The 25156-nt window shown below is 41.7% G+C and overlaps 1 protein-coding gene and 2 pseudogenes across 1 annotated transcript; 1 reads left to right on the plus strand and 2 right to left on the minus strand.

The window, feature by feature from the left end:
* The window catches only part of LOC111975902 (ubiquitin carboxyl-terminal hydrolase 13-like), a 62458-nt pseudogene extending 45981 nt beyond the window's left edge, over window positions 1-16477 (minus strand).
* Window positions 16478-16901: 424 nt separating this feature from the next.
* On the minus strand, window positions 16902-21064 carry LOC111976033 (NADH dehydrogenase [ubiquinone] 1 beta subcomplex subunit 5, mitochondrial-like; annotated as a pseudogene).
* A 711-nt stretch (window positions 21065-21775) lies between these two features.
* LOC111976032 (large ribosomal subunit protein uL29m) lies at window positions 21776-23777 on the plus strand. The gene is made up of 7 exons (XM_024004747.2): window positions 21776-21935; window positions 22109-22248; window positions 22369-22429; window positions 22528-22624; window positions 22764-22894; window positions 23212-23307; window positions 23459-23777. The coding sequence occupies exons 1-7, from the start codon at window positions 21805-21807 to the stop codon at window positions 23568-23570; spliced, it is 768 nt and encodes a 255-aa protein (XP_023860515.2). The 5' UTR covers window positions 21776-21804; the 3' UTR covers window positions 23571-23777.
* The last annotated feature ends 1379 nt before the right edge of the window (window positions 23778-25156 follow it).

Raw genomic sequence — 25156 nt, forward strand, 5'->3', positions numbered from 1 at the left:
TGAAATTTCAGCCAGTCTTTTCAAACAGCTCTTACGCTGAAGGGCACTATCATTTTCACAATATTATTCCAACCTCACTTGGTATATATTTCCACACTATACCAAACATTAGGAACACCTTCCCAATATTGAGTTGCACCCCTCGCTTTTGCACCTCAATTCGTCAGGGCATGGACTCTACATGGCGTCGAAAGTGTTTCACAGGGATGCTGTTGGCCCATGTTGACTCCAATGCTTCCCACAGTTGGGTCAAGTTGGCGAGATGTCCATTGGGTGGTGGACCCTTCTTGATACACACGGGAAACTATTAAGCGTGAAAAATGCAGCAGCGTTGCAATGCTTGACACACTCAAACCCATGCGCCTGGCAGCTACTACCTACCATACCCCATTCAAAGGCACAGTTTTTGACTGCACTGGGCCTTTAAAAACGCCAAATTTTTGTCAACGCAGCATGGCAATATGTGTAGTACTGCAGGATATTAGCTTTAAAGATGCAACCAAACATCTCTGCCACATGACAAAAAGCGTAGAATTGTAGGAAATTCACTTGAAAACCGCAAAATTCTCTCYCCGATGCCTTTAAAAATGTTCCTTCCCAGGGACAGAGACTTGGTTCATCCGGCTGCCGAAGTCATAGTAAAACTCCTTGTATGCTATTTTATATATCACTTCGGTTGTTCTGATTATGAAGGGGTCCCTGATGAATTTGCTATCACAAAAGTGGTAGACRGACCCAAAGAGTTTGAGAACCCCCGCATTAAGTAACTCAGAAGGACCTCCTAAAACACACAAGAAACACCAGAGGACCCACAAACTAGCAGCAACACAAGAAACAGAAAATGACACCAGACATACATATTCTACAGMTGGCTGACGGGGACGTTGTTCTGAAGCCACCGTCCACCAKAWTGGCGTTTCTACATTATTGCATAACAGCTGTCAGTCCAATCAGTAGGCAATTCGTTACCTGGGTGGGATCCTCACGCCGTTGTCCTGCTGTCGGAGACTCCTGGCATGTTTGGAAACCTGGATCTCCTCGTCCCAGGACTCGGGCTCCTGTTTTTTGTAGGCTGACGCAGCGTTGAGCACGGCATCGCAGGCTATTGTCACCTGGGAGTCRCGGGACACACAGGAGGCATTAGATCTACTGACTGGGGAGATGTGTATCAGTGACTTAATAAGACTAGGACTAGTCACAGGTCTAGGACTGTGGTGCATACAKGAGAATATATAACCTGATCCCAGTTAGATCAGTGAGGATAAGAGACAGGATATGTTCCTGAAACTGTTAATAACATAGTGTCATGGTAATGTCTCGCTGATTTGTCTTTCACCATTACTGGTAGGGGAGTAAGCCTGTAACAGGGGATAACGTAACAACGGCAAATAATGTCACTTTTAAATCAAGTAATGTGTTTTTTTTTATATAATGTAACAACAAATGGATAACGTAGTAAATCTCCCGAAAACGGTTGAATGATAACGTAATAATTTCCCCCAGATATAGTAATAACTTAATACATTTTCCGGTGGCTATTACATTATCAGGTGTGTAAAAAATTCCGTTATTAATGTAATAACTTCCACCGATAATGTAATAACATCAAAATCCATATTATAATGTAGGTAGAAAGGGGACAGACTAAATTATTATTACAGTACCAATACTACTATGTAAGCTACTGTTAGGAAGTCCTGCCCATTATATATATATATATATATATGTTTGGGGTCAATTTATTTTCCAGTTAATTCAGTCAAGTAAACCAAATTAAAAAATGATCCAAATTGAAAAGCATTGAAAAAAAAATGAATTTCAGTGTACCTCCTGAACTGACTGGAATTGACACCAACCCTGCTTCGCGCCACTGGAATCACTTCTGCAATTGTACCACTGTAATAACTACTGCTGTATACACCTTTTCTATTCATATACTGTCTTTACACACTATTACTGTATATACACACTGAGTGTACAAAACATGACAGACTGACCAGGTGAAAGCTCTGATCCCTTACTGATGTCACTTGTTAAATCCACTTCAAAATCAGTGTAGATGAAAGGGAGGAGACTGGTTAAAGAAGGATTTTTAAGCCTTGAAACAATTGCGAGCGACATGGATTGTGTAAGTGAGGTTTTCAATGGGTGAATGGGCAAGACAGAAGAATGAAGTGCCTTTGAACATGGTATAGTAGTAGGTGCCAGGCACACCGGTTTGGGTCAAGAACTGCTATGCTGCTGGGTTTTTCCACGCTCAACAGTGTCCCGTGTGTACCAAGAATGGTCCACCACCCAAAGGACATCCAGCCAACTAGACAACTGTGGGAAGCATTGTCAACATGGGCCAGCATCCCTGTGGAACGCTTTCGACACCTTCTAGATTCCACGCCCCGACAAATTGAGGCAGTTCTGAGGGAAAAAAAGGGGGGTGCAATAATATTAGGAAGGTATTCCTAATGTTTGGTATACTCAGCGTAAATGAATATACATTAYATGTATATGTATATTTATATTGCGGTCTCTGACATTTATTACATTTGGATTATGTGAGTATTGTTTATTTTGTTGGCGCTAGAAACAAGCATTTCGCTGCACTTGTGATAACATCTGCAAATCTGTGTACGCAACCAATAAACTTTGATTTGACTTATCGGTAACACTTTACTTGACACCCAGCGTTATACCATGTCATAATATGCCATAACAACTGATATAACTTGTCATAACCARTTATAATATGGTCATAACACTGTTATGACACATTTTGACCTACTGTGACATATTTTATGGCAGGTTATGACCCCTACATGAGTGTAAAAACCCACAAAACGTACCACACAACGCAAAACATTATATTAGACCATAGCTTGTGTCATCAGTATGTTTTTGTTATTTACTTYTTTTWTTTTTATGTTATTGAGCATATTAAATTATCATTGTAATTCACAGATTGATGTCAGATATGCGCGCCTACCTCAATGCTCTGTTGTTGATGACTGGGGTGAATGCAGGAGCAGAAAAAGACACCCTCTTTTTGACTGATGACTGATATAAGGGAATGTGCGTAATAGGCTTATGATGGTCATAATGCTTCGACAGTGTCAAAGTTTATTTTCTTAGTCCAAGTAAAGTGACACAGGATGGTCATAATGCTTCATGACAGGGTCATGAAGTTATTAAAATGAAGGGAAAAAAACATGACTAAAGAATTGATTACAACAAAGGATTWAAGAAAAAAACGTTAAAAACTAAAGGAAACTTCTTGGCAGGGAAAAAACGAATTTGAATAAATGTGAGTTGACACTCTTATGTAGGTGTCATAACCAGCACACAATGGCTTTCACAACCATAAGACCCTGTGGTGAACAAAATAACACAGCATGCAAAGAAAAGAAAATCACAGGATACCTATGGCATCGGAAAACATGATATGCAAAGGCAAAGGACGGTGCGTGAACCACCGTTTCCCTTCAGAATGCATGGCACACAGAGGGCACGGGCACACACTCACTGACCAGTGCAGGCAACTCCTCAATATTTGGTAAGGGGATCTCGAAGTGGTCTGGAAATATGACGAGCTTGGCCTCGTCTTCACACTCATACTCATCTCCGTTAAAATCACGGTTTAGTTCTAAATCTTCAAGAGAGGAAGCAGACATTGACATTCAGTTACCATAAAACAGTGAGTGATGATTCATACCATTGATTAGCCTGTGCCTTTTACGAAGCATGTGTCTTGTCTAGATAGGATAAAAGATGACATGATAGGATCAAATAAATATGATAGAATATGGTAGGCGTTTCAGGTGATTAATGCATTTCTGATATCATGTAATTTGTTAGAGGGTAACTGACATGTGGGTTATCCGATACAAAAATGGGGTGTGTACTTGCATTTCTTGAACATTTGAGCTTCCATGTTAGCTGGCTTAATAAAAATATACATCTAGTAAGTGATGCTAACCCAGACTAGGGTTTAGGGTTAGATGTCACAGCTGCTGAGTTCAACTGAGAATAGTATGATGCAAAGTCCTCGTTTAAAAATGTCACAATATAAATGTCAAGAATTTCATAGAATACTCAGGGGTGAAAGTAAGCAAGGTACGCCGTACCGGTAAAATGTGAGCCTATCACAATATTTAAAACAAATATGGCAAGACATTTGCTGGCTATTATACCATCATTGTGGTATACAATGATGGTATAATACGCTCCTCTTTCCATTCATCAAATGGCGRGTACAAAGTGCACCGTTTTAGAATCTGTTATTATTTTGGAGTGGAGAAACATGTGCACAGAACCTTATTTTTGAAGTGATTTATTTGACAATCAGATGGAGACATGCCTGGTTGTGGCCATCCCACAAAAGGTAATACATTTTTACAGTTAAATGACGTCTTCATTATTAGGCCCATAAAAATAAAACAATTTTAAATCACACATAGTGGTGAACAAAATAACACAGCGTGCAAAGAAAAGAAAATCACAGGATACCTATGGCATCGGAAAACATGATAAGCAAGGGGAACATAATTCATTTGACACATAAACGGTTCTGTCTGAGACGTCCCAAATACTGTACATGTGAGGTTTTGATTGGCCAGTTATGCGCTAACCTCACAKGTACAGTATTTGGGACGTCTCAGACAGAACCTTTTGTGTCAAAATAATTATTATCCCCCATTGTTCCTATGATTTCCGAAACTGTAAAATAATGGATGAATTGTTCAGTCATGTAAGTAGTCAGATTAAGGTTACTGCATACATTAGACCCTMGTCTACCTTTCAACCCCAGACCTCTAGTAACAAGATGATGTCTTGGCTGGGTGGGTGGGCTGCTGGTTGACTGATTAGATCATCCGACTGGTATGGAAATGCCAAAGCACAATTTTGTTTCAGCTTGTATTCCAATGGGAGTCAAAGCCGAGAGGAGAGTGGGAGGGAGAATGCAGTTCACGTCAGGCTAGAGGGACCTCTGGGTCCACGAGGCTTCAAAATGGGGTCAGGCCTGCAGACGGGTCAGGCCTGCGAAGACGACAATGGGGTCAGGCCTGCAGAGGGGTCAGGCCTGCAAAGACGACAATCGAGCATGTCCAATAAATGGGAGCGTGACGCTTGGAGCCTAGCGCTTCAGCGTACGTAAGCTACAGAGGCAAGGCGTAAAGTGGCTGGTTATCCGGCTTTAGTAGATAGTGGGAGATAAGGGAATGGAGGGTAAGGGAATGTTGGTGGGGCGGTGAAACAGGGGAGGTAACTAGCAAGCGTTGATGTTTAAACGAGCCAGCACCACCTGGCCCTCCCTTGCCCACGTCATTGTGGCCAGTGGCATAAGTGTGTCAGCTGGTGGGGTTGACAGGGTGCAGCAGCTGAGGGCGGCTGAGCGACAGGCAGGGGCAGCCCACTGTAAACTAACCCCCCTGCAGGAGGGGAGTAGGCCAGGTCGGGCATGTGGCACTTTGGATTTAGAACGGTTACTAACTGCATATACAAATAAATGAGCTACATTTAGAGTTGCGCGGCAGTAAAGGACTGGGGGCCCGGGCCTCGACTTTGGACATGGGAAGATGTCCCTTTAGGCAAAATAGTGTAGGGCTACTGCCATATAATAACATACAATTTCCCCTAACAGTTGCACCCAGCCAATGCGCACAAATGACTGCAATACTTACAGCAGATCAAGATTTTCTTGAGARGGATGTGATTATTAAAACATTGTTATTATTATAAGATTCCATTTCAAACTCGYTTTCAATTAAGTACACTGATATTTGAAACGCCACCAGGTTGCGATTAGAAAGGGGAAATGTAGAGTCATGTCCTACTCTTCAGGAATGACTGGGTACAAACAGACTACTGAGAGAAATGTGACTGTACTGTAAAATAAGCCATCAGGAGATYGAGTTTAAGGGGAACTCCCCATGATGATATACGAGTCGTTTTTAGGACAGTACAAGTATCAGGCTTACCTAGGAACACTTTTCCATTTCTTCTTCTGGGGATGGCACCCCCTGCGGCACCTGTAGCTTTCTGTTGGAAACACAAGTCAACAGGAAGAAATGATATTCACGGATCAAGATATACGTCTTAATATCTCAAAGCAAGCCATGAAACATCCCCATCGTTTTCAAAAAAATGATTCATGACAAATAAGAATACCAAAACTGTTTTGGCAAATGTAATGTTGGTTTATCAACACTAATACAACAGTCTCGTGTTGGCTGACAAACTGTCAATTATAACAGTATCAACCATAGAAATCCACAMATGGATAAATCAATCAATATGAAACCAAGTGCTTTTTACAATCAATAGAGTAGTCAGTAGACCGTCAACATTTCAAGTCACTAGCGAAGGCTACAAGCCCATTCATTGTGAACTGACTGGGTCCTTCTGATCCAAATCGGGTTCAGGTGGATGCCCATCAATTGTGCAATAGGGCAGGGAGGCGGCCACATCGAACAGACAGGAAGAATGCTGACGCACTCTGGGACCAACTGGCTACATGGGAAAACGGCAGACACAGGAGAAGGCGGAATGTGGCCAGCTGTTTCTGGACAGATCCAGRCATGGAAATAGAATCACTTGCAGGGGAGCTTATCTGGGTCTCAATTAGAACCAAGAGGAAACGGTAGCAGCTGAGGTTGTCGTTTCCAACTGAACCTCCAATTTCTCCTACTGCGATCGATTCCAAATAGGCCAGCATTCTGACCTAGTTGATCTGTTGCTGTAAGACGGAGGAAAGAACTACATGGCTGTATCCATTTGTCAGGAAAACAGAAAAGTGAGTGATATCAAGTGATAGTAATAGTATATACAGAAGATATCAAATCAAATTTGATTGGTCACTTACACATGGTTAGCGGATGTTAATTAATTAATGCGAGTGTAGCAAAATGCTTGTGCTTCTAGTTCCGACCGTGCAGTGATATATAACAAGTAATCTAACAATTTCACAACAACTACCTTATACGCACACAAGTGTAAAGGAATGAATGAGAATATGTACATATAAATATATGGATGAGCGATGGCCGTGCGGCATAGGCAAGAYGCAGCAGATGGTATAGAGTACAGTATATACATATGAGATGAGTAATGTAGGGTATGTAAACATKATATAAAGTGGCATTGTTYAAAGTGACACATTWATTACATCCAATTTTTTATTATTAAAGTGGCTAGAGATTTGAGTCAGTATGTCGGCAGCAGCCACTCAACGTYAGTGATGGCCGTTTAACAGTCTGATGGCCTTGAGCGGGTTGCTAGCAATAAAATAAGCATTGCGTTTTTTATTTTATTTTGAAGGTTGTAWCAGGATCTGATGTAGATCAATATGTTTGTAGTATCACAACAATAAYGAATTGTAGAGTGCAGGTTTGAGGCTTCCTTCTCCCACCCCAACTACGCAATTCTAACTTATTACTACTACATAGGCCTATGCAAAGTGCAGATGACTCGAAGATTATTCACTGAAAGCRTTTCTCAGGAGGCAGTTTAAATTGATGAGGATTWTCAGTGACAGTCTCAATGAAAATCAATGGAGGGGAAAGAACATTACCAAAAGGGTCAAAATAAGGAAGAGGGATGAAATACACTTGCATGCAGAACTATGATAKGCTTACATACAATGATCCATCACTGACTAATCTGAAATCGCACCAGAAATGGTGAGGCTACAGTGTGCCTATCTGTGCAATTCTTCATGTCAGAACACAACACACGCATGAAGCAGACCACTGTAATTGGTTGAACCTAACAAATCTGAAGATAGGGGACTTCCAAATGAATAAGTACGCAGGACCAAAAAAAGTATTTGTTTAAAACAAAATGTCAACTTCATAGTCTCCAGGGTCACCACAACGTCGACGTATGTGAAGGTTTACATGTTTTGTAGTCAAAAAGGAGGCACACCAGATGATGTCAGATTTGAACCAGCTATAAGTAGGCAACGGTTAGTAAAGTACCAGACGATGTCAAAAGTGTTTAAGGACGATGTCATTGGAAAACACTTTTCTTCCTCTGTATTACTCTATCTTTTTGACTCGAAAGCACAGAAACGTGCTGTTTTCACATACGTTGATGTTAGGGTGGTGCTGAAGATGATGAAGTTGCATTTTCGTAAATGTCTCTTTAAAATCCTCTCGAAAAAACTTACCACAGCCTCTTATCAGTTCAATGGATATTTTCATTCAATGGTTTTTGCCAAAACTGAACACAAAGGTGCAGTACATACTTTTTGCACTGTAAGTGTAGAACAATATAGAATTAAGCACATGGTATGACCCCTTACCTCTTTGACATGGCGTTTGAGATGCATGTAMACGCTCTGTCCSGTTTTACGGTAATGTCTCTCCACATGTTCTCTGCCAAAGCCCAGGAATGTGTTCATACACACATACAAGCCTCCCTCAGACTCCTGTGGACAAAAACAACATGTGGTGAATAACATGCAACACACACACGGTGAATAACATGCTAAACACACACAGTCTAGTGTTGTCAGCCAACAGACTGTTGGCTCAAAGTGGAGGAGAGATTGACTTCATCACTACTTGTTTTTGTAATAAGTGTTGACATRCTGAATGCACAGAGGTGTCTGTTTAAACTAATAGCACACAGCTCGGAGCCCCATGCATACCCCACATGACATGCCACCAAAGGTCTCTTAACAATCCCCAAGTCAAGAACAGATTATGGGAGGCGCACAGTACTACATATAGCCATGGCTACATGGAACTCTATTCCACATCAGGTAACTGATGCAAGCAGTAGAATCAGATTTCAAAAACATAAATATACACCTTATAGAACAGCAGGGACTGTGAAGACACACACAATAAGACATGTACTCTACACACGTACACATGGATTTTGTATTGTAGATATGTGGTAGTAGTGTAGTGGCCTGTGTGTTATGAAATGTAATGTCATGTAATATTAGAAATAGTATAGAACTGTCTTAATGTTGCTGGAGCCCAGGAAGAGTAGCTGCTGCCTTGGCAGGAACTAATTGGGATCCATAATAAATACAAATTAATACACACCCATTTGAGGTAGCACGTGTCAGGAGCATCTGAAATGCTTTAGATGTACAGTGGGGTCCGACATTATTGACACCCTCGATAAAGATCAGAAAAAATGACTGTATAAAATAAATTATTCAAATACTGAGCTAATGTATATACAGTGTAAATAAATAAAAAATATTATTTTTTATAAAATTGCTAAAAACCTGTTTTCRCTTTGTCATTATGGGGTATTGTGTGTAGAWGGATTAAATAAAACATTTTCCTCATCAATTTTAGAATAAGGCTGTAAAGTAACAAAAAGATGGAAAAAGTCAAGGGGTCTGAATACTATCCGGATGCACAGTATGCAAACTTTTTGGGGGAAATTATATTATTTTACACTTAATCAAATCAACATTATATTGGTCAGAAACACATGGTTAGCATATGTTATTGCGAGTGTAGCGAAATGATTGTGCTTCTAGTTCCACAACAACTACCTAATACACACTAATCTAAAAGGGATGAAATAAGAATATGTACATATAAATATATGGATGAGCAATGACCGAGCGGCATAGGCGAGATGCAATAGATGTATAAAATACAGTATATACATATGAGATAAGTAATATAACATGTAAATATTATTAAATTGGCATTAATAAAGTGACTAGTGATTCATTTGTTAAAGTGGCCAATGATTTCAAGACTGTATGTAGGCAGCAGCCTCACTGTGTTAGTGATGGCTGTTTAACAGTCTGATGGCCTTGAGATTGAAAAATAGCTTCTGTCTCTCGGTCCCAGTGTTGATGCACCTGTACTGACCTCGCCTTCTGGATGGTAGCGGGGTGAACAGACAGTGGCTCGGGTGATTGTTGTTCATTATGATATTTTTGGCCTTCCTGTGACATCGGTTGCTGTAGGTGTCCTGGAGGGCAGGTAGTTTGCTGCCCCCCCCCCCCCGGTGATGCGCTGTGCAGACCACCAGCCTCTGGACAGCCCTGCGGTTGTGGGTGGTGCAGTTGCCATACCAGGCAGTGATACAGCACAACAAGATGCTCTCAATTGCGCATCTGTAAAATTTGTGAGGGTTTTAGGTGACAAGCCAAATTTCTTCAGCCTCCTGAGGTTGAAGAGGTGCTGTTGTGCATTCAACACACTGTCTGTGTGGGTGGACAATTTCAGTTTGTCTGTGATGTGTACACCGAGGAACATACATTTCCACCTTGTCCACTGCTGTCCCGTTGATGTGGATAGGGTGATGCTCCCTCTGCTGTTTCCTGAAGGCCACGATCATCTCCTTTGTTTTGTTGACGCTGAGTGAGAAGTCGTTTTCCTGATACCACACCAAGTGCCCTCACCTCCTCCCTATAGGCTGTCTCGTCGTTGCTGATCAAGCCTACTGCTGTTGTGTTGTCTGCAAACTTGATGATCGAGATGGAGGCGTGCATGGCCACGCAGTCATGGTGAACAGGGAGTACAGGAGGAGGCCCCAGTGTTGAGGATCAGCGAAATGGAGATGTTTCCTACCTTCACCACCAGGGGGCGGCCCTTCAGGAAGTCCAGGACCCAATCGCACAGGGCGGGGTTGCGACCCAGGGCCTCAATGATGAGCTTGGAGTGTACTATGGTGTTGAATGCTGAGCTGTAGTTAATGAACAGCATTCTTACATAGGTATTCCTCTTGTCCAGATGGGATAAGGCAGTGTGATGGCGATTGCATCGTCTGTGGACCTATTGGGGCGGTATGCAAATTACAGTGGGTCTAGGGTGACAGGTAAGGTGGAGGTAATATGATCCTTGACTAGTCTCTCAAAGCACTTCATTGCAGAAGTGAGTGCTACGGGCGATAGTCATTCAGTTCAGTTACCTTTGACTTCTTGGGTACAGGAACAATGGTGGCCATCTTGAAGCATCTTGAAGCAGGACAGCAGACTAGGATAGGGAGAGATTGAATATATCCGGAAACATCAGTCAGCTGGCCTGCACATGCTCTGAGAACACGGCTAGGGATGCAGCCTTGCGAGGGTTAACACGTTAAATGTCWTACTCACGTCGGCCACGGAGAAGGAGAGCCCACAGTCCTTTGTAGTGGGACGTGTCGGTGGCACGGTGTTGTTCTCAAAGCGGGTAAAGAAGGTGTTTAGTTTGCCTGGAAGCAAGACGTCAGTGTCCGTGACGAGGCCAATTTTCTTTTTGTAGTCCGTGATTGTCTGTGGACTCTGCCACATACGTCTCGGGTCTGAGCCGCCGTTGAATAGCGACTCCACTTTGTCCCTATACTGACATTTCGCTTGTTTGATTGCCTTGCGGAGGGAATAACTACACTGTTTGTATTCAAACATATTCCCGGCCATCTTTCCATGGTTAAATGCGGTGGTTCGCGCTTTCAGTTTTGCGCAAATGCCACCATCTATCCACGGTTTGTGGTTAATTGCTCAGAGAAATAGATTTTGTTTAACAATAATATTGTTTTTTCAATTAGGTAAGGGTCAAAATTATTGACACCCCTTTTTTTCAATACCTTTCAAAACCTCACCGTGCGAGGATAACGGCACTAAGCCAGATCCTTGATATCCTTAGTCTCTGCTTATGGGCTGCCCTCTTCAATTCAAACCACAGGTTTTCAATGGGTTTCAAATCTGGAGACAGATGGCCATTGCAAAATGTTGATTTTGTGGCCAATGAACCATATATTTGTGTGTTTTGATGTGTGCTTSGGGTTTTTGCCTTGCTGGAAGATCCACTTGTGGCCAAGTTTCAGCCTCCTGGGAGAAACAACCAGGTTTTKGGCTAAAATATCCTGGTACTGGGGAAAGTTCATGATGCCCTTGCCCCATAACATCAAAGATCCACCAACATATTTGACAGTAGGTATGGGGTTCTTGTCATTTCAATGCAAAACCCACTACTGGTGTTAGTGGCCAAAGAGCTCTATTTTCATGTAATCTGACCAAAGCACAAGTTCCAAACCAAGTGCCAATGCCGTTTAGCAAACTCCAGTCATTTACATTTGTTGGATGAAATTAAAATAAAAACCTTTTTGGCCATGCACACCAGTGGTGGATTTGGTGTCACAATTTGAACACATGAGCAGAAAAGAAGGTATTGAAAACACGGGTGTCAATAATTTTGACCCTTACCTTTTTGAGAAACATATTTTTTACTTGATAAACAAAATCTTTCTCTGAGCAATTGTATAACATTTCCCATTTTTTGTGTATATAATATAGCTCAGCATTTGTATCCTTTATTTTTGCTCATCTTTATAAAGGGTGTCAATCATTTAAGTGTCAATTATTTAAGACCCCACTGCCATAACGATGTCAATTCCAAATAGGTTGTTCAAAAATCTGAACATCAGACACCCAGAGGGCGGAGAACCAATGACATTGTGCCCCTGCCACTAGCACCTAACCTGCCTTGCATCCCCCCAAACACACTAGATAACAAAAATGGGTTCTTAAGGCATGCTTACTTTGGGTCTCTAATGGTAACTCACCAGATGGAATCCATTAATACATTTGGTACAGGGCATACTCAGTACATGGATGTTGCAATTCTCTCAGTTTTTACTGATATTTTCTGATATTGATGTTGTTTAATCACRGTGTAAAATTATTTGGGGTCAATGCGCAAAGGATGTCAAATTTTCAAGGATATTGGAATTCCAGGATATTGGGATTTGTCAGCAGGGTTGTGTCAATAAAATGTCAGGCAATTTACATATAAGCTAGGGCAGGCCTAAATCAAGTGTTTTTGCATTCAGGATGTTATTTTCTGAAATACGCCTAGAACATSGTTTCATGTTTGAAACAGAGTAACTCCAGTGTGGCTTTGCAGACCGTGAAAATAGTTCAACTTTATTTTACCTTTATTTAACTAGGCAAGTCAGTTACGAACAAATTCTTATTTTCAATGACAGCCTAGGAAGTGGGTTAATGCTGTTCAGAAGGCAAATGACAGATGTTTTTTACCTTTGTCAGTTCTCGGGGAATTCGAGGCTTGCAACCTTTGAATTACGCTAGTCGCCAACGCTCTAGACAGCTTAGGCTACCTGCCTAGCCTAAACTAACTGCTACCACCAGCAAAATTCCTTGCTCAACTGACACTCCTTCATGCAGAGGCCTACAAGAGCCTCATTTCACACAACGACGGAGGCTTTAAGGTTAACACAATAATATATTTCACACAAATAACCATTCTGATGATTCAAACGGGTTAGGGTTCGCTACTCTATGATCGCTACAACCATACTTCAGTCTGGACTGCATCATTGAAGTCGTTTGTTGTGATAGTCAAAATGTATGTGTTGTATCGCAAATCAATAAGTCAATCGATTGGCTCATATCTCCTAACCCCCCCCCCCCCCCCCCCAAAAAAAAGACACCTGATTGTCGAACACCTCATTCAAACATCATGGGCATTAATACGGAGTTGGTCCCACTTTTGCTGCTATAACAGTCTACACTCTTCTGGGAAGGCTTTCCACTAGATGTTGGAACATTATTGTGGGGACTTGCTTCCATTCAGCCACAAGAACATTAGTGAGGTCGGGCACTGATGTTGGGTGATTAGGCCTGGCTCGCAGTCAGCATTCCAATTCATCCCAAAGGTGTTCAATGGGGTTGAGGTCAGGGCTCTGTGCAGGCCAGTCGTTGTTCTTCCACACCGATCTCGACAAACCATTTCTGTACGAACCTCGTTTTGTGCACAGGGGCATTGTCATGCTGAAACAGGAAAGGACCTTCCCCAAACTGTTGCCACAAAGTTGGAAGCACAGAATCATCTACAATGTCATTGTATGCTGTAGCATTAAGATTTCCCTTCACTGAAACTAAGAGGCCTAGCCCTAACCATGAAAACAGCCCCAGACAAGTATTCCTCTTACACCAAACTTTACAGTTGGCACTATGCATTGGGGCAAGTAGTGTTCTCCTGGTTTCCACCAAACCCAGATTCATCCATCAGACTGCCAGATGGTGAAGTGTGATTCATCACTGCAGAGAACACATTGCCACTGTTCCAGAGTCCAGTGGCTGCCGCTTGGCATTGCGCATGGTGATCTTAGGCTTGTGTGCGCGGCTGCTCGGCCAGGCAAACCAATTTCATGAAGCTCCCGACGAACAGTTATTGTGCTGACGTTGTGTCCCTAGGCAGTTTGGAACTCGGTAGTGAGTGTTGCAACCGAGGACAGACCATTTTTACGCGCTACGTGCTTCAGCACTCGGAGGTCCCGTTCTGTGAGCTTGTGTGGCCTAGCACTTTGCGGCTGAGCCATTGTTGCACCTAGACGTTTCCACTTCACAATTGCAGCACTTACAGTTGACCAGGGAAGCTCTAGCAGGGCAGAAATGTAACGAACTGACTTGTTGGATGTCCTATAGACGTCCTAACATCCTATGACGTTGCCAGCAACGGGTGTGGCTGAAATAGCCGAATCCACTCATTTGAAGGGGTTTCCACATATTAATTTTCAAAATGCCGGTTTACCCACATGTGATTTGGCTTTGGGCCAAACCATCAGTTTCTGGGACTAATAACGGTTAGAATGTGTTGGCATTCTAGAAATTGKCAGGGAGGTACTCAGATCCAGTCTTGTTACAGAGAAGAAATTAACTTCTGTGGGAGTGGCATAGTGTTTGGCAGGAGCAAGGAGTTTGGATAGCAGGGCAACAAATAACCCTCCATACTAACCTATATCTGTACTTGGGAGTATAGGCCCTCATAAAACTCTCTGCGACATCCCTTAAAGTAGCTCGACACACGAGCTTCAAGCACAGGGATAAAAATAACCAACCCAAGTCTCCAGTCTGACATGATGAACTCCAGACAGATGAGTCACTTTCAAAATGGCAATTCTCATTAATAAAATGTTTCGTAGCAACAAAAAAATCTGAATAATTAGTCCAAAAAGCCAAACACTTGGGAGCCACAAGCTTCAGCGTTAAAGTCTGTAATGACKTGCGTCTGTTTCAGTTAATCGGTCTTGTGAAATAAGTAGCCCAACATGGCTCTATTATTCATTTTACGTCCGACTAATGTATTAAGCCAGCAACACACTTGTATCCYCCATGGGCCGACTCGTACATAAAACATCCTCCATTCAAGGCCGTAAAAGGTGTCAGTTGCCTTAACTCGATTGAATGGCTCGTCGGTGTACCAAAAATAAAAAGGGAAGATATGTGTACCATCTTAATAAAACTATTTTACACCACCATTTTCAGATTTTCGGCCAGCTTCCGGATGTTGCACATCACATTAGTGTTGTTAGTGGTTAAAGCTTTGGGCCAGTAACCGAAAGGTTGCTGAATCGAATCCCCGAGCTGAAAAGGTAMAAATCTGTCATTCTGCCCATGAGCAAGGCARTTAATCGACTGTTCCACGGGGGCCTAAGACATGGATGTCGATTAYGGCAGCCCCCYGCACCCCTCTCTCATTCAGAGGGGTTGGGTTAAACGCCGAAGACACATTTCAGTTGAAATGCATTGTTGTACAAGTGACTAGGTATCCCCCTTCCCCTTACCCCTGGCTTAATGTGCACCGCAACCTCATGAAGTAGCATTAGCAACCCTAGCAAGGTGGTAGAAAATAGTTTCCTCGTTTTTTATGTATTTGATGCCATTCCACTTATACCACTCCAGCAATTACCATGAGCCCRTCCTCCCCAAATAAGGTGTCACCAACCTCCTGTGGAGCCGGTCCATGGGGGACCCAAATGTATTACAAGTTACACTGACTGCTCCACACCTRGAGGTAAGACATCAGGAAGAACTGCCCTCAAGAGGTATTGGCGCTACTCATGAAGTCGCAGATGACAAGTCACTCACATTTAAATAAATGGATGGACCACAATTTCTAAGAACTCCTATTTTCTCTAACACAAAACCGTGAGCAATAACTCCCATATCAACATAACGTTATTCTAGTGATTTTATGTGTGTGACTTTGAAATAGCGCCTTTTCAACAATGGAAATCCCATTCCACCGGATGTAAACATAATTATTTATTTTTCGTAGACTCGCGCTCAAGTTCAAGAGAACGGTGGTCATAGAACTCCCAGRTCCAGACACAAAACAGCGTAACGTTAGCTAATTCACGTGTGTTAGTGCAGTTTACARGACAGCCTGGAACACACAAACACACCATAATATTGGGAGACTTACGGGCGAATCGTAGGAAAAGGCACATTCATTCTTGAAAACCCTGTCTCCTGWTCTGGGAACTCTGATGGTGGGCATATAAGGGACCAGCAGCTCTCCTAGATCTGCAGCCATCTTCCCATTCCTACTCCTCGCACTACAATGCTACRGGAGTCATTAGAGCAGGCTGTCAGAGGAGAGATCCTATTTTTAAATCATTCGGTCTCGACATTCTTCCAGCGACGGGGGATATGACGCTGAAAACATAACGGGAGAACTAAAAAAAAAACACCAAAAAGGTCTTAACAGGTGCGAGGGCTACCAAATTGCGTGTGTAAAAAAGAATTGTATCGCTCTATTTACCATGAAGCGCACTGAACGGTGTAACTCGAGTGGTCACACCCACCCAATTGATAAAACCACACACAAATGGCTACACCTTCAATGTTTTCTCTGACTATTCTATTTTCAAATGTTAATAGGCTACACATTACACCTCTTGACTTTTGACACATAAATTCGGCCAATTAAAGAGTTACTATTTTTGCCCAAATGCCGAAGTCCATATAGGTTACTTAAGATACTTGAGGCAATACTTTATACTATCTAAGATACTAGTTAACAGTATTACTTTAATAAGAGTAAAGAATACTGTAAACAGGTGTGGTCCTTTTTGTCATAATCAGAACAAGAAATACACTACATACTTTAACGGAGGGCAAACAGTTTATTTGACCACACTGACACACTGACTTTTCAGAGTTGCTACTAAGTACATAAGCSCCGAAATAAAGTTGTTACATACATTTGAGAGCATGAATCTGTTGTTATTTTTGTACCACAATTCAGCATCATATCAATATGTGTACACACTTTTACCCTAGTCTTTCCTTTCATTTAATTTGACCAAAACTTMTGTAATCAGTCCAAGTATGCACCTCAATAGTCCCAAGTGGCTTCCCTCATCTGCATTGATATGAAAGTGGACAAGTAAAGCAAATATACTGTGAGTATCGATCATTATGATGTTGCTTTCACTCAGACTGTTTTCATGACAGTACAGAATGAAGGAGGGAGCAATGTCATCACAGCACTGCCATCTAGTGGACATTCATGGGTTATGACAAAGACACTTAGGTTTGACAGAAGAATAAAGGAATCACAGCAAAAGTAACAGCAACTGCAGCTTTTAACGACGTGTCGGGAACGTTGTAATTACATCACAACATGCCACTGCTGCCAAATGGGAGAAATACTAAAAAGAAAGTCGTGCACCACTGCAAGAGAATGAGAATGTTTTACAATGGCCCGTACTGAACGTACGGGCCATTGTAAAACATTTAGCCAAATGAATGTACCCCTGCTAAGCAACATTGTAATTGTGAAGCCAATTAGGATCAAATATTAGATGTCTAAAGATGGAAAACAGCATTTCAATGTATAGACAGATACTTTATTTTAGTCATGAAGAAAAKAATATACAAACAGTGATCCTGATCGCCAGTGGTGTAAAGTACTTAMGTAAAAAATACTTTAGAGTAGTWCTTAAGTCGTTTTTTGGGGTATCTGTACTTTAYTTTACTATTTATATTTTGRACAACATTTACTTTTACTTCAMTACATTCCTAAAGAAAATAMTGTACTTTTTACCCCATACATTTTCCCTGATACCCAAAAGTACTAGTTACATTTTAATAATTAGCAGGACATGAAAATGGTCCAATTCACACACTTATCAAGAGAACATCCCTGGTCATCCCTACAGGCTCTGATCTGGTGGACTCACTAAACACAGATGCTTCATTTGTAAATTATGTCTCAGTGTGCCCCTGGCTATCCATAAATTAAGAAAATTGTGCCGTCCGGTTTGCTTAATATAAGGAATTTGAAATKATTTACTTTTGATACTTAAGTATATATTAGCAATTACATGTACTTTTCATACTTAAGTATATTTAAAACCACACACTTTTAGACTTTTACTCAAGTAGTATTTTACTCGGTGGCTTTCACTTTTACTTGAGTCGTTTTCTATTAAGGTATCTTTACTTTTACTCAAGTATGACAATTGAGTACTTTTTCCACCACTGCTGATCGCTGACAGTTTACACTGGGTGGTGGGACTGGTTGGTTTAATTGTCAGGCGTTGATTTAATGCTGTAGTCGACCAGATTCTTGTCCAGTGTCTCAATCTGGAACCAGGGTCCATCTCCCTTCGTTCTCATCTGCTTACGCACCTCTAACTGTTGCAGTCTGCAGATACAAAAACACAAGATTTGTTACCAAATTAATGTGTACAGATTAAAGATTTATATTGTCCACATTGTCGGTTTTCATTTATATTTTCCTTCTGTTTTGCTCACACAAAAAAGAAGGAATGCAAGTTACGTTTTTATTTGTCATATGTACAGGATACACACAGTATACACCATCCAATCAATCAAATACATACATGCAGATTCCTTCTCAACAATGCAACAACAAAAAATAATAAAACATAAGGCACTGTTTCAAGTAGATGTCCTGGATGGGTGGGAGCACGGTCTCAGTAATGTACTGGGCCGTCTTTACCACCCGCTGGAGGGCCTTGCAATCATGGACGGAGCAATTCCAGTACCCGGYTGTGATGCAACCAATCAGGATGCTCGATGGTGCAGCGGTAATATTTGGAAAGGACTCGGGGTGGCATGCCGAATTTCTTCACCCGCCTTAGAAAGTAGAGACGTTGTTGTGGCCTCTTAACAAGGATTGTGGTGTTGTTGGTCCAGGTTAAGTCCTCTGTGATGTGGAYGCAGAGGAACCTAAAAACTGATGACTCTCTACTGCAGTCCCATTGATGTGAATCGGGGCATGTTCCGTCCTATGCTTCCTGAAGTCAACAATCAACTCTTTTGTTTTGCTGACGTTGAGGGAGAGGTTGTTGTCCTGGCACCACAATGCCAGTTCACGTACCTCCTCCCTATAGACTGGCTTGTCATTGTTGGCACTATGTTCACTGTGTGACACTCACCTCATCTCGCCCTTCTCAGACTCAATCTGAATCAGGGCCATCATTTTCTCATAGTCTTTCACTGGGGAGTCATAGAAGGTCCGTGAGATCCACCTGGTGATAGGATGCTGCAAATATAGGGACAACAATAGGACTCAAAATCTGCTTTGCCAAAGTCTGATTGTAAGCAATCTCCAGAGGATCGCCTATGTGAATAACTTTGTTTATAGAGGATTTCCATTTAATATTCTGATAAAATGATTGGTCACTTTTTCCAAAAAAGACATGGACTGTGATAAGAGAAAACAACTGYGACAAAGGGCTCGAAGTACCTTGTAATACTCTCAATGCTCAGGCGCATACCCTTCAGGAATCTCAGCCAGCTCAGCCTCACCTTAAAAAACAGAATAATATATTCAGTTTAATTCCTCATTTACCATGTTTCTCCATAAACATTCATAAAAAAGTGGCAGTGCTTGTATTGGAGTGCTGTCATTGTAATCCCTGTCACATATAAACATTGGAATATTTCTGTACATCAATGGAAACATCTACACACACTTACCGACAAACACATTCACAGATGTCACAAAGACTGCAACTGGGATTCCRGTAAGCAGGATATAGAATTTCTAGAAAGAAATGTGGGGGGTGAATAAGATAGGAAACTCTGTGGTTCAGTGCTGGGGGGACAGTTGTCTGTAAACCAAACAATAGTTTATTTTGGAGTAGGCTAGTTCTAGTCTGAATAACTAGCTACTTACTAATAATTGCAGAAACCTCCTGTCATAGAAGCCAGTGGGCTTGATGACAAGCATCTGCTTCCCATGGCTTCCCCAGCGTAYTGCCACTGCAAAGCAAAGTTTTCAGCGATGTTAGGCATTGCAACACATTATTTATGTGGGAATCACCGTATTGTTGCACCAAATAAGGTACAGGTAACTGCCAAAATAAAGGAAACACCGACATAATGTATCTTAATGGGGTGTTGGGCAACCACGACAACAACAAAAAAAAACGTTTACTGTTCTAATTATGTTGGTAACCAGTTTATAATAGCAATAAGGCACCCCGGGGGTTTGAGATATATGGCCAAAATACCACGGCTAAGGGCTGTATCCAGGCACTCCGTGTTGCGTCACGCTTAAGAACAGCCCTTAGCCATGGTAAATTGACCATATACCATACCCCCTTGTGCCTTATTGCTTTTAATAATAACAGTCAAACAAGTTCAATCGCCATCCATTCATGGGAAATTATTTGGCAAGTTCAATAAAAGCTAATTATCTTTTCTCTTGTGACATATAATTATTATTATTATTTTGAGGAAAACCACATTTTGCTTCTAATGTCATTACAAGTTACTATGATATTCCTTCTTAATTGGCTCGATAAGGTAATGTAAAAAGGTTTTATTGCATAAATATCGCAACTCCTCTGTTGCTGTAAAAAAATATATATATGTGGGCCAGTTTGCAGTCCTTTTGCCCGGGTTTTGAGTAGTCATTGGACTATTAATTTAGCTAGACCTGGCAACCCTGTGAAACATGCAGATACCTAATCAAGCTCAGTGTCTTACCACCATGCACCTCTCAAATGTTGTAACAATGCGGAGGGCTCCGTATATAGCTCCGYATTGACATGATAGGTTGACGGTAGGTGGGGGCGGGAGGTCCTGTATAAACACAAACTCACTTCCTTGAAAACAACTCTGCAAAGGCTCCCGAGTGGCATAAAGCATCTCAGTRCTASAGGCATCACTACAGACCGTGGTTCGATTCCAGACTGTATCACAACCGGTCGTGATTGKGGGTCCCATTGGGCAGCGCACAATTRGCCCAGCGTCGTCCGGGCAAAAAGTATGTTCGCTCTGACTTCTGCGGAGGCCGTATCGCAGTAAATGCGGTACTGCAACTGCAGACTGACCATGCAAAGCCTTTTAATGTGYAGACCGAGAGTCAGGGCTCTTAACAAAACGCCCCCATACAGAATACGCCTTCGTCCAATGATTTATGTGTAACGTTAATGTATGGAACTGAGARTCATGATCAAGGGCTAGTCAAGTTAATGAGTACCACGAGCGAGTCATGTAAACTATGGAGAAATAATATATGTAAAATGAGACGTGTATGTTGTTATTTGCAGCGGCAAGAGACACTTGAAAGTAGGATGGCCAACTAGCAATGTGTGACAGYAGGAAGCTAGCCAGCCACAGGACTAGGCACAAGGACACAAGAAATTGCAAATGGCAAAAAAAAAGAAGGTAATTGTAGACTCGGCAAGCGTTAAATTGCCATTTACCTTGATCTGTGCATACTGCAGTTCTGCTGAGCAAGTTCACCGCATAATTCCCCTATTTTAGAGGATTTAGCCTAGCAGCAGACCAAAGAATACGCCCAGCATCGCTGCTGCGGCCAGGCAGACCGTTCTGTGATAGGGCCGTGACTACAATGTGAAGCCAAAACAGCCATATTTGCGAACAAATATGCGAATAAGAGTTTAACAAAGTAAAGATTTTATGTTAACATTTCATTTCTACTATGTAGATTTTATTTATTTTTTACTTTTGTTCATGATTCAAATTACCAAAAGTGTTTCTAATGAGTTTTTGTTTTATTTATTTTTATGATGCATTCTGGGTAGGGAATTATARGAAAGATGGCGGCGACCTCAGCAGGACGCGTTTTGACACTTTGCAGACAGTTTCAAAACGCTTTTAGGATTTCTACATCGTTAGTCGCCCAACAGTCTGCTCTCACTTTGACCAAATCTCAGTCTTATCCTGATAGGTAAGAATCAAATACCGAATATAAMCGTAACGTTAGTTCGTTAGCTTCAGAACCTTAGTAACTAACCTTTCATAATCATGGCACAGAGAAATAATGAAATGGCGACTGGCGAGGAGGCTGCTAAATAGATTACCATTCAGTACCTGAATCTGCTGTCTTCCCCTCTTTGTTAGGTTAACGTATCCACTTTTGAGCTCAAAWTGGCACTGTCATGTTGGCCAGTGTCGGCCTCTGCACACTACCATCAACAGAAGAGGACTTGAGGAGTTTTTCGACATACCTGAAAACTGGGGAGAGGCAACAGTGAAGTCAGGTAAGACTTTTTGCCAGTATATCTACTGATCACCAAAGCAACGTTTTTTTAATGATTTCCTTCAAAAGGACTGGTAAGTAGCTGAGTGTAACATTTATTATTTTAATGATTTGATTGTAGGAGCACCATGGGCTGCCAAGCAACTAAGGACGAAAAGTAATGAAGACTTACATAAGCTCTGGCAAGTAGTGAAGGTTGACATTGAATGAAGACCACTGACCTCCAGAATGAATGTCCATAAACTAAATGGTGAAAATCTTGTTTTCACTGTTCTCACAGGTATGTGCTCCTGAAAGAGAAGAACATGCTGCTTACCATTGAGCAGGAGTCCAAAAGGCAAAGAATTCAGATGCCAAGTCCAGAGCGCCTAAARAAGGTAAATATGACATAGGCCTATGCTTTCTGAACAGGTTCATTAATATTGAACATTGAGATATTCCTAGTAGAGCACAGTCATTTAGTGACCGTCTACCCCAGTCCACACACAGAAATTGAGACAACCCTTATCTCTTCAGATCGAAAGGTCCATGAAGAGACTAGACACAGTGGTGAAGGAGAGAGAAGACGCCCTCCGCCTGCTCCAGACAGGCCAGGAGAGAGCAAGACCTGGGGCCTGGAGAAAGGACGTCTTTGGACGGGTCTACTGGTACKTAGCTTCCATACACAATACACCACTATGATACATAGAAGTATCTCCTTAAACAATAACCAAATGTTGCTTTTACCTTACTGGCCTTGTTTCCCATTCAATTTTTAAGCAAATGTTCAAAATGTAGCATGTTAGCCTGGCCTAGATTGAGTGAAGTGTTGTTGAACCGTCTTTGGAAAACTATCGGGGGAGAGGAATTACCTGCTCGAAGCAAACAAAGGCAGTTTCCCTAAAATATTCAGTGTTACTTCACATGTGTCGAATGGTAAGATTGATTGTCATTGCTAACTCTGTGATCTTAAATGTTTTTCTAGGTACCGGTTTAGAGAGCATGCCCTTCCTTGGTACATGAACAAGAGATACAAACGCAAACGTTTCTACACACCCTTATTTGTCACCCCCCACATAAGGTAAGGAACATCGTTCGTGCATTAGTTTATAACCGTACAATATGAGTACCTCCAAGCAGAGCACTTAACCATATCACATCTGGCATAACACCTTCAGAAGGGCAAATGCAATCAATCGTCTGTTGTCACAAGTTGTCTTTCTCTTTTCCAGGCTTCGTCTAGAGAAACACCTCCGTGCTAAGACCAGGATACAGAACAAAGAGAGAGAAAAACAAACCGCACTCCAGGAGAAGTTTCCCCAAATGAAGGTCCAGCCATCATGAAGACCTTCATTGACCAAGAAACATCATTCTCCCTCCTGCAATTCACATTGGAGCATGTGACTGTATCCCCGTTTTTTGCATAAACGTGTCTGTCATCAGCTTTTATTTAATGTACTTTTTCGTGTTGGTAAACTGGCATTTGTGTCTCCCTCTGTATCATGATGCCTTGATTATGGTTATTCCTATTAAAGTGATGTGCAGACACTGTTTTTGTGCCTTATTTTAAACCACAGAATTCAAAATATGTCCTTGAACATAAACAATTTGAATTAAGTCGAAAGATTGCTCCATCAATAAATTGTAGGTAAATAAATATTCTGATATACCAGCAATTGTCACTGCAGGTATTCTGAACATTATTGTCTATGGTGATTGCTCAGACAAGTTTGGCAAAAACTAATTATGAAAGTGAACATTGTCTAACATCAAAGTTTGAGTTGTACACCTTCAACACTTGTTATCGACATTACGCCAAGACAAATCTTGAACTTCCGTTCCAGGAATGGTCAATGGTGAAACCACTATAAGCCAGTGATATAGAAACATATTAGAATAGGTTTGTTTTGTACTTCTTATGAATATAATTTCATGTATTTAACAGGGACAATTAACCAGCTGGCTTTGTGATGTCACAAATGTAGCTGATGACRTAATAAAAACAGACAGTTAAATGTGTGTGTAACATGGTAGTCCATTTGATCTGGAAATAATGACCACARCTAAATMAAATAAAAGTKTATTTGTCATGTGTGCCGAATACAACAGGTGTAGTAGACCTTACAGTGRAATTCTTACTTGCAGGCTCTAACCRACAGTGCTATAAAAGGTATTAGGTGAACATTAGGTAAGTAAAGAAATAAAAACGACAGTGAAAAATAGCAGTAGCGAGGCTATATACAGGCACCGGTTAGTCGGGCTGATTGAGATAGTATGTACATGTGGATATGGTTAAAGTGACTATGCATATATGATAAACAGAGTAGCAGTAGTGTAAAAGAGGGGATGGTGGGTGGTGGGACACAATGCAGATAGCCCGGTTAGCCAATGTGCGGGGGCACTGGTTGGTCGGGCCAATGGAGGTAGTATGTACATTAATGTATAGTTAAAGTGACTATGCATATATGATAAACAGAGAGTAGCAGGAGCGTAAAGGAGGAGTTGGGGGGGCACACAATGCAAATAGTCCGGGTAGCCATTTGATTACCTGTTCAGAAGTCTTATGGCTTGGGGGTAAAAACTGYTGAGAAGCCTTTTTGTCCTAGACTTGGCACTCCGGTACCGCTTGCCATGCRATAGTAGAGAGATCAGTCTATGACTGGGGTGGCTGGGGTCTTTGACAAATTTTAGGGCCTTCCTCTTACACAGCCTGGTGTAGAGGTCCTGGATGGCAGACAGCTTAGCCCCAGTGATGTACTGGGCCGTACGCACTACCCTCTGTAGTGCCTTGCGGTCGGAGGCCAAGCAATTGCCGTACCAGGCAGTGATGCAACCAGTCAGGAAACTCTCGATGTTGCAGCTATAGATCCTTTTGAGGATCTGAGGACCCATGCCAAATCTTTTTAGTTTCCTGAGGGGGAATAGGCTTT

Source organism: Salvelinus sp. IW2-2015, linkage group LG16 (assembly GCF_002910315.2).
Source record: "Salvelinus sp. IW2-2015 linkage group LG16, ASM291031v2, whole genome shotgun sequence".
NCBI lineage: Eukaryota > Metazoa > Chordata > Actinopteri > Salmoniformes > Salmonidae > Salvelinus > Salvelinus sp. IW2-2015.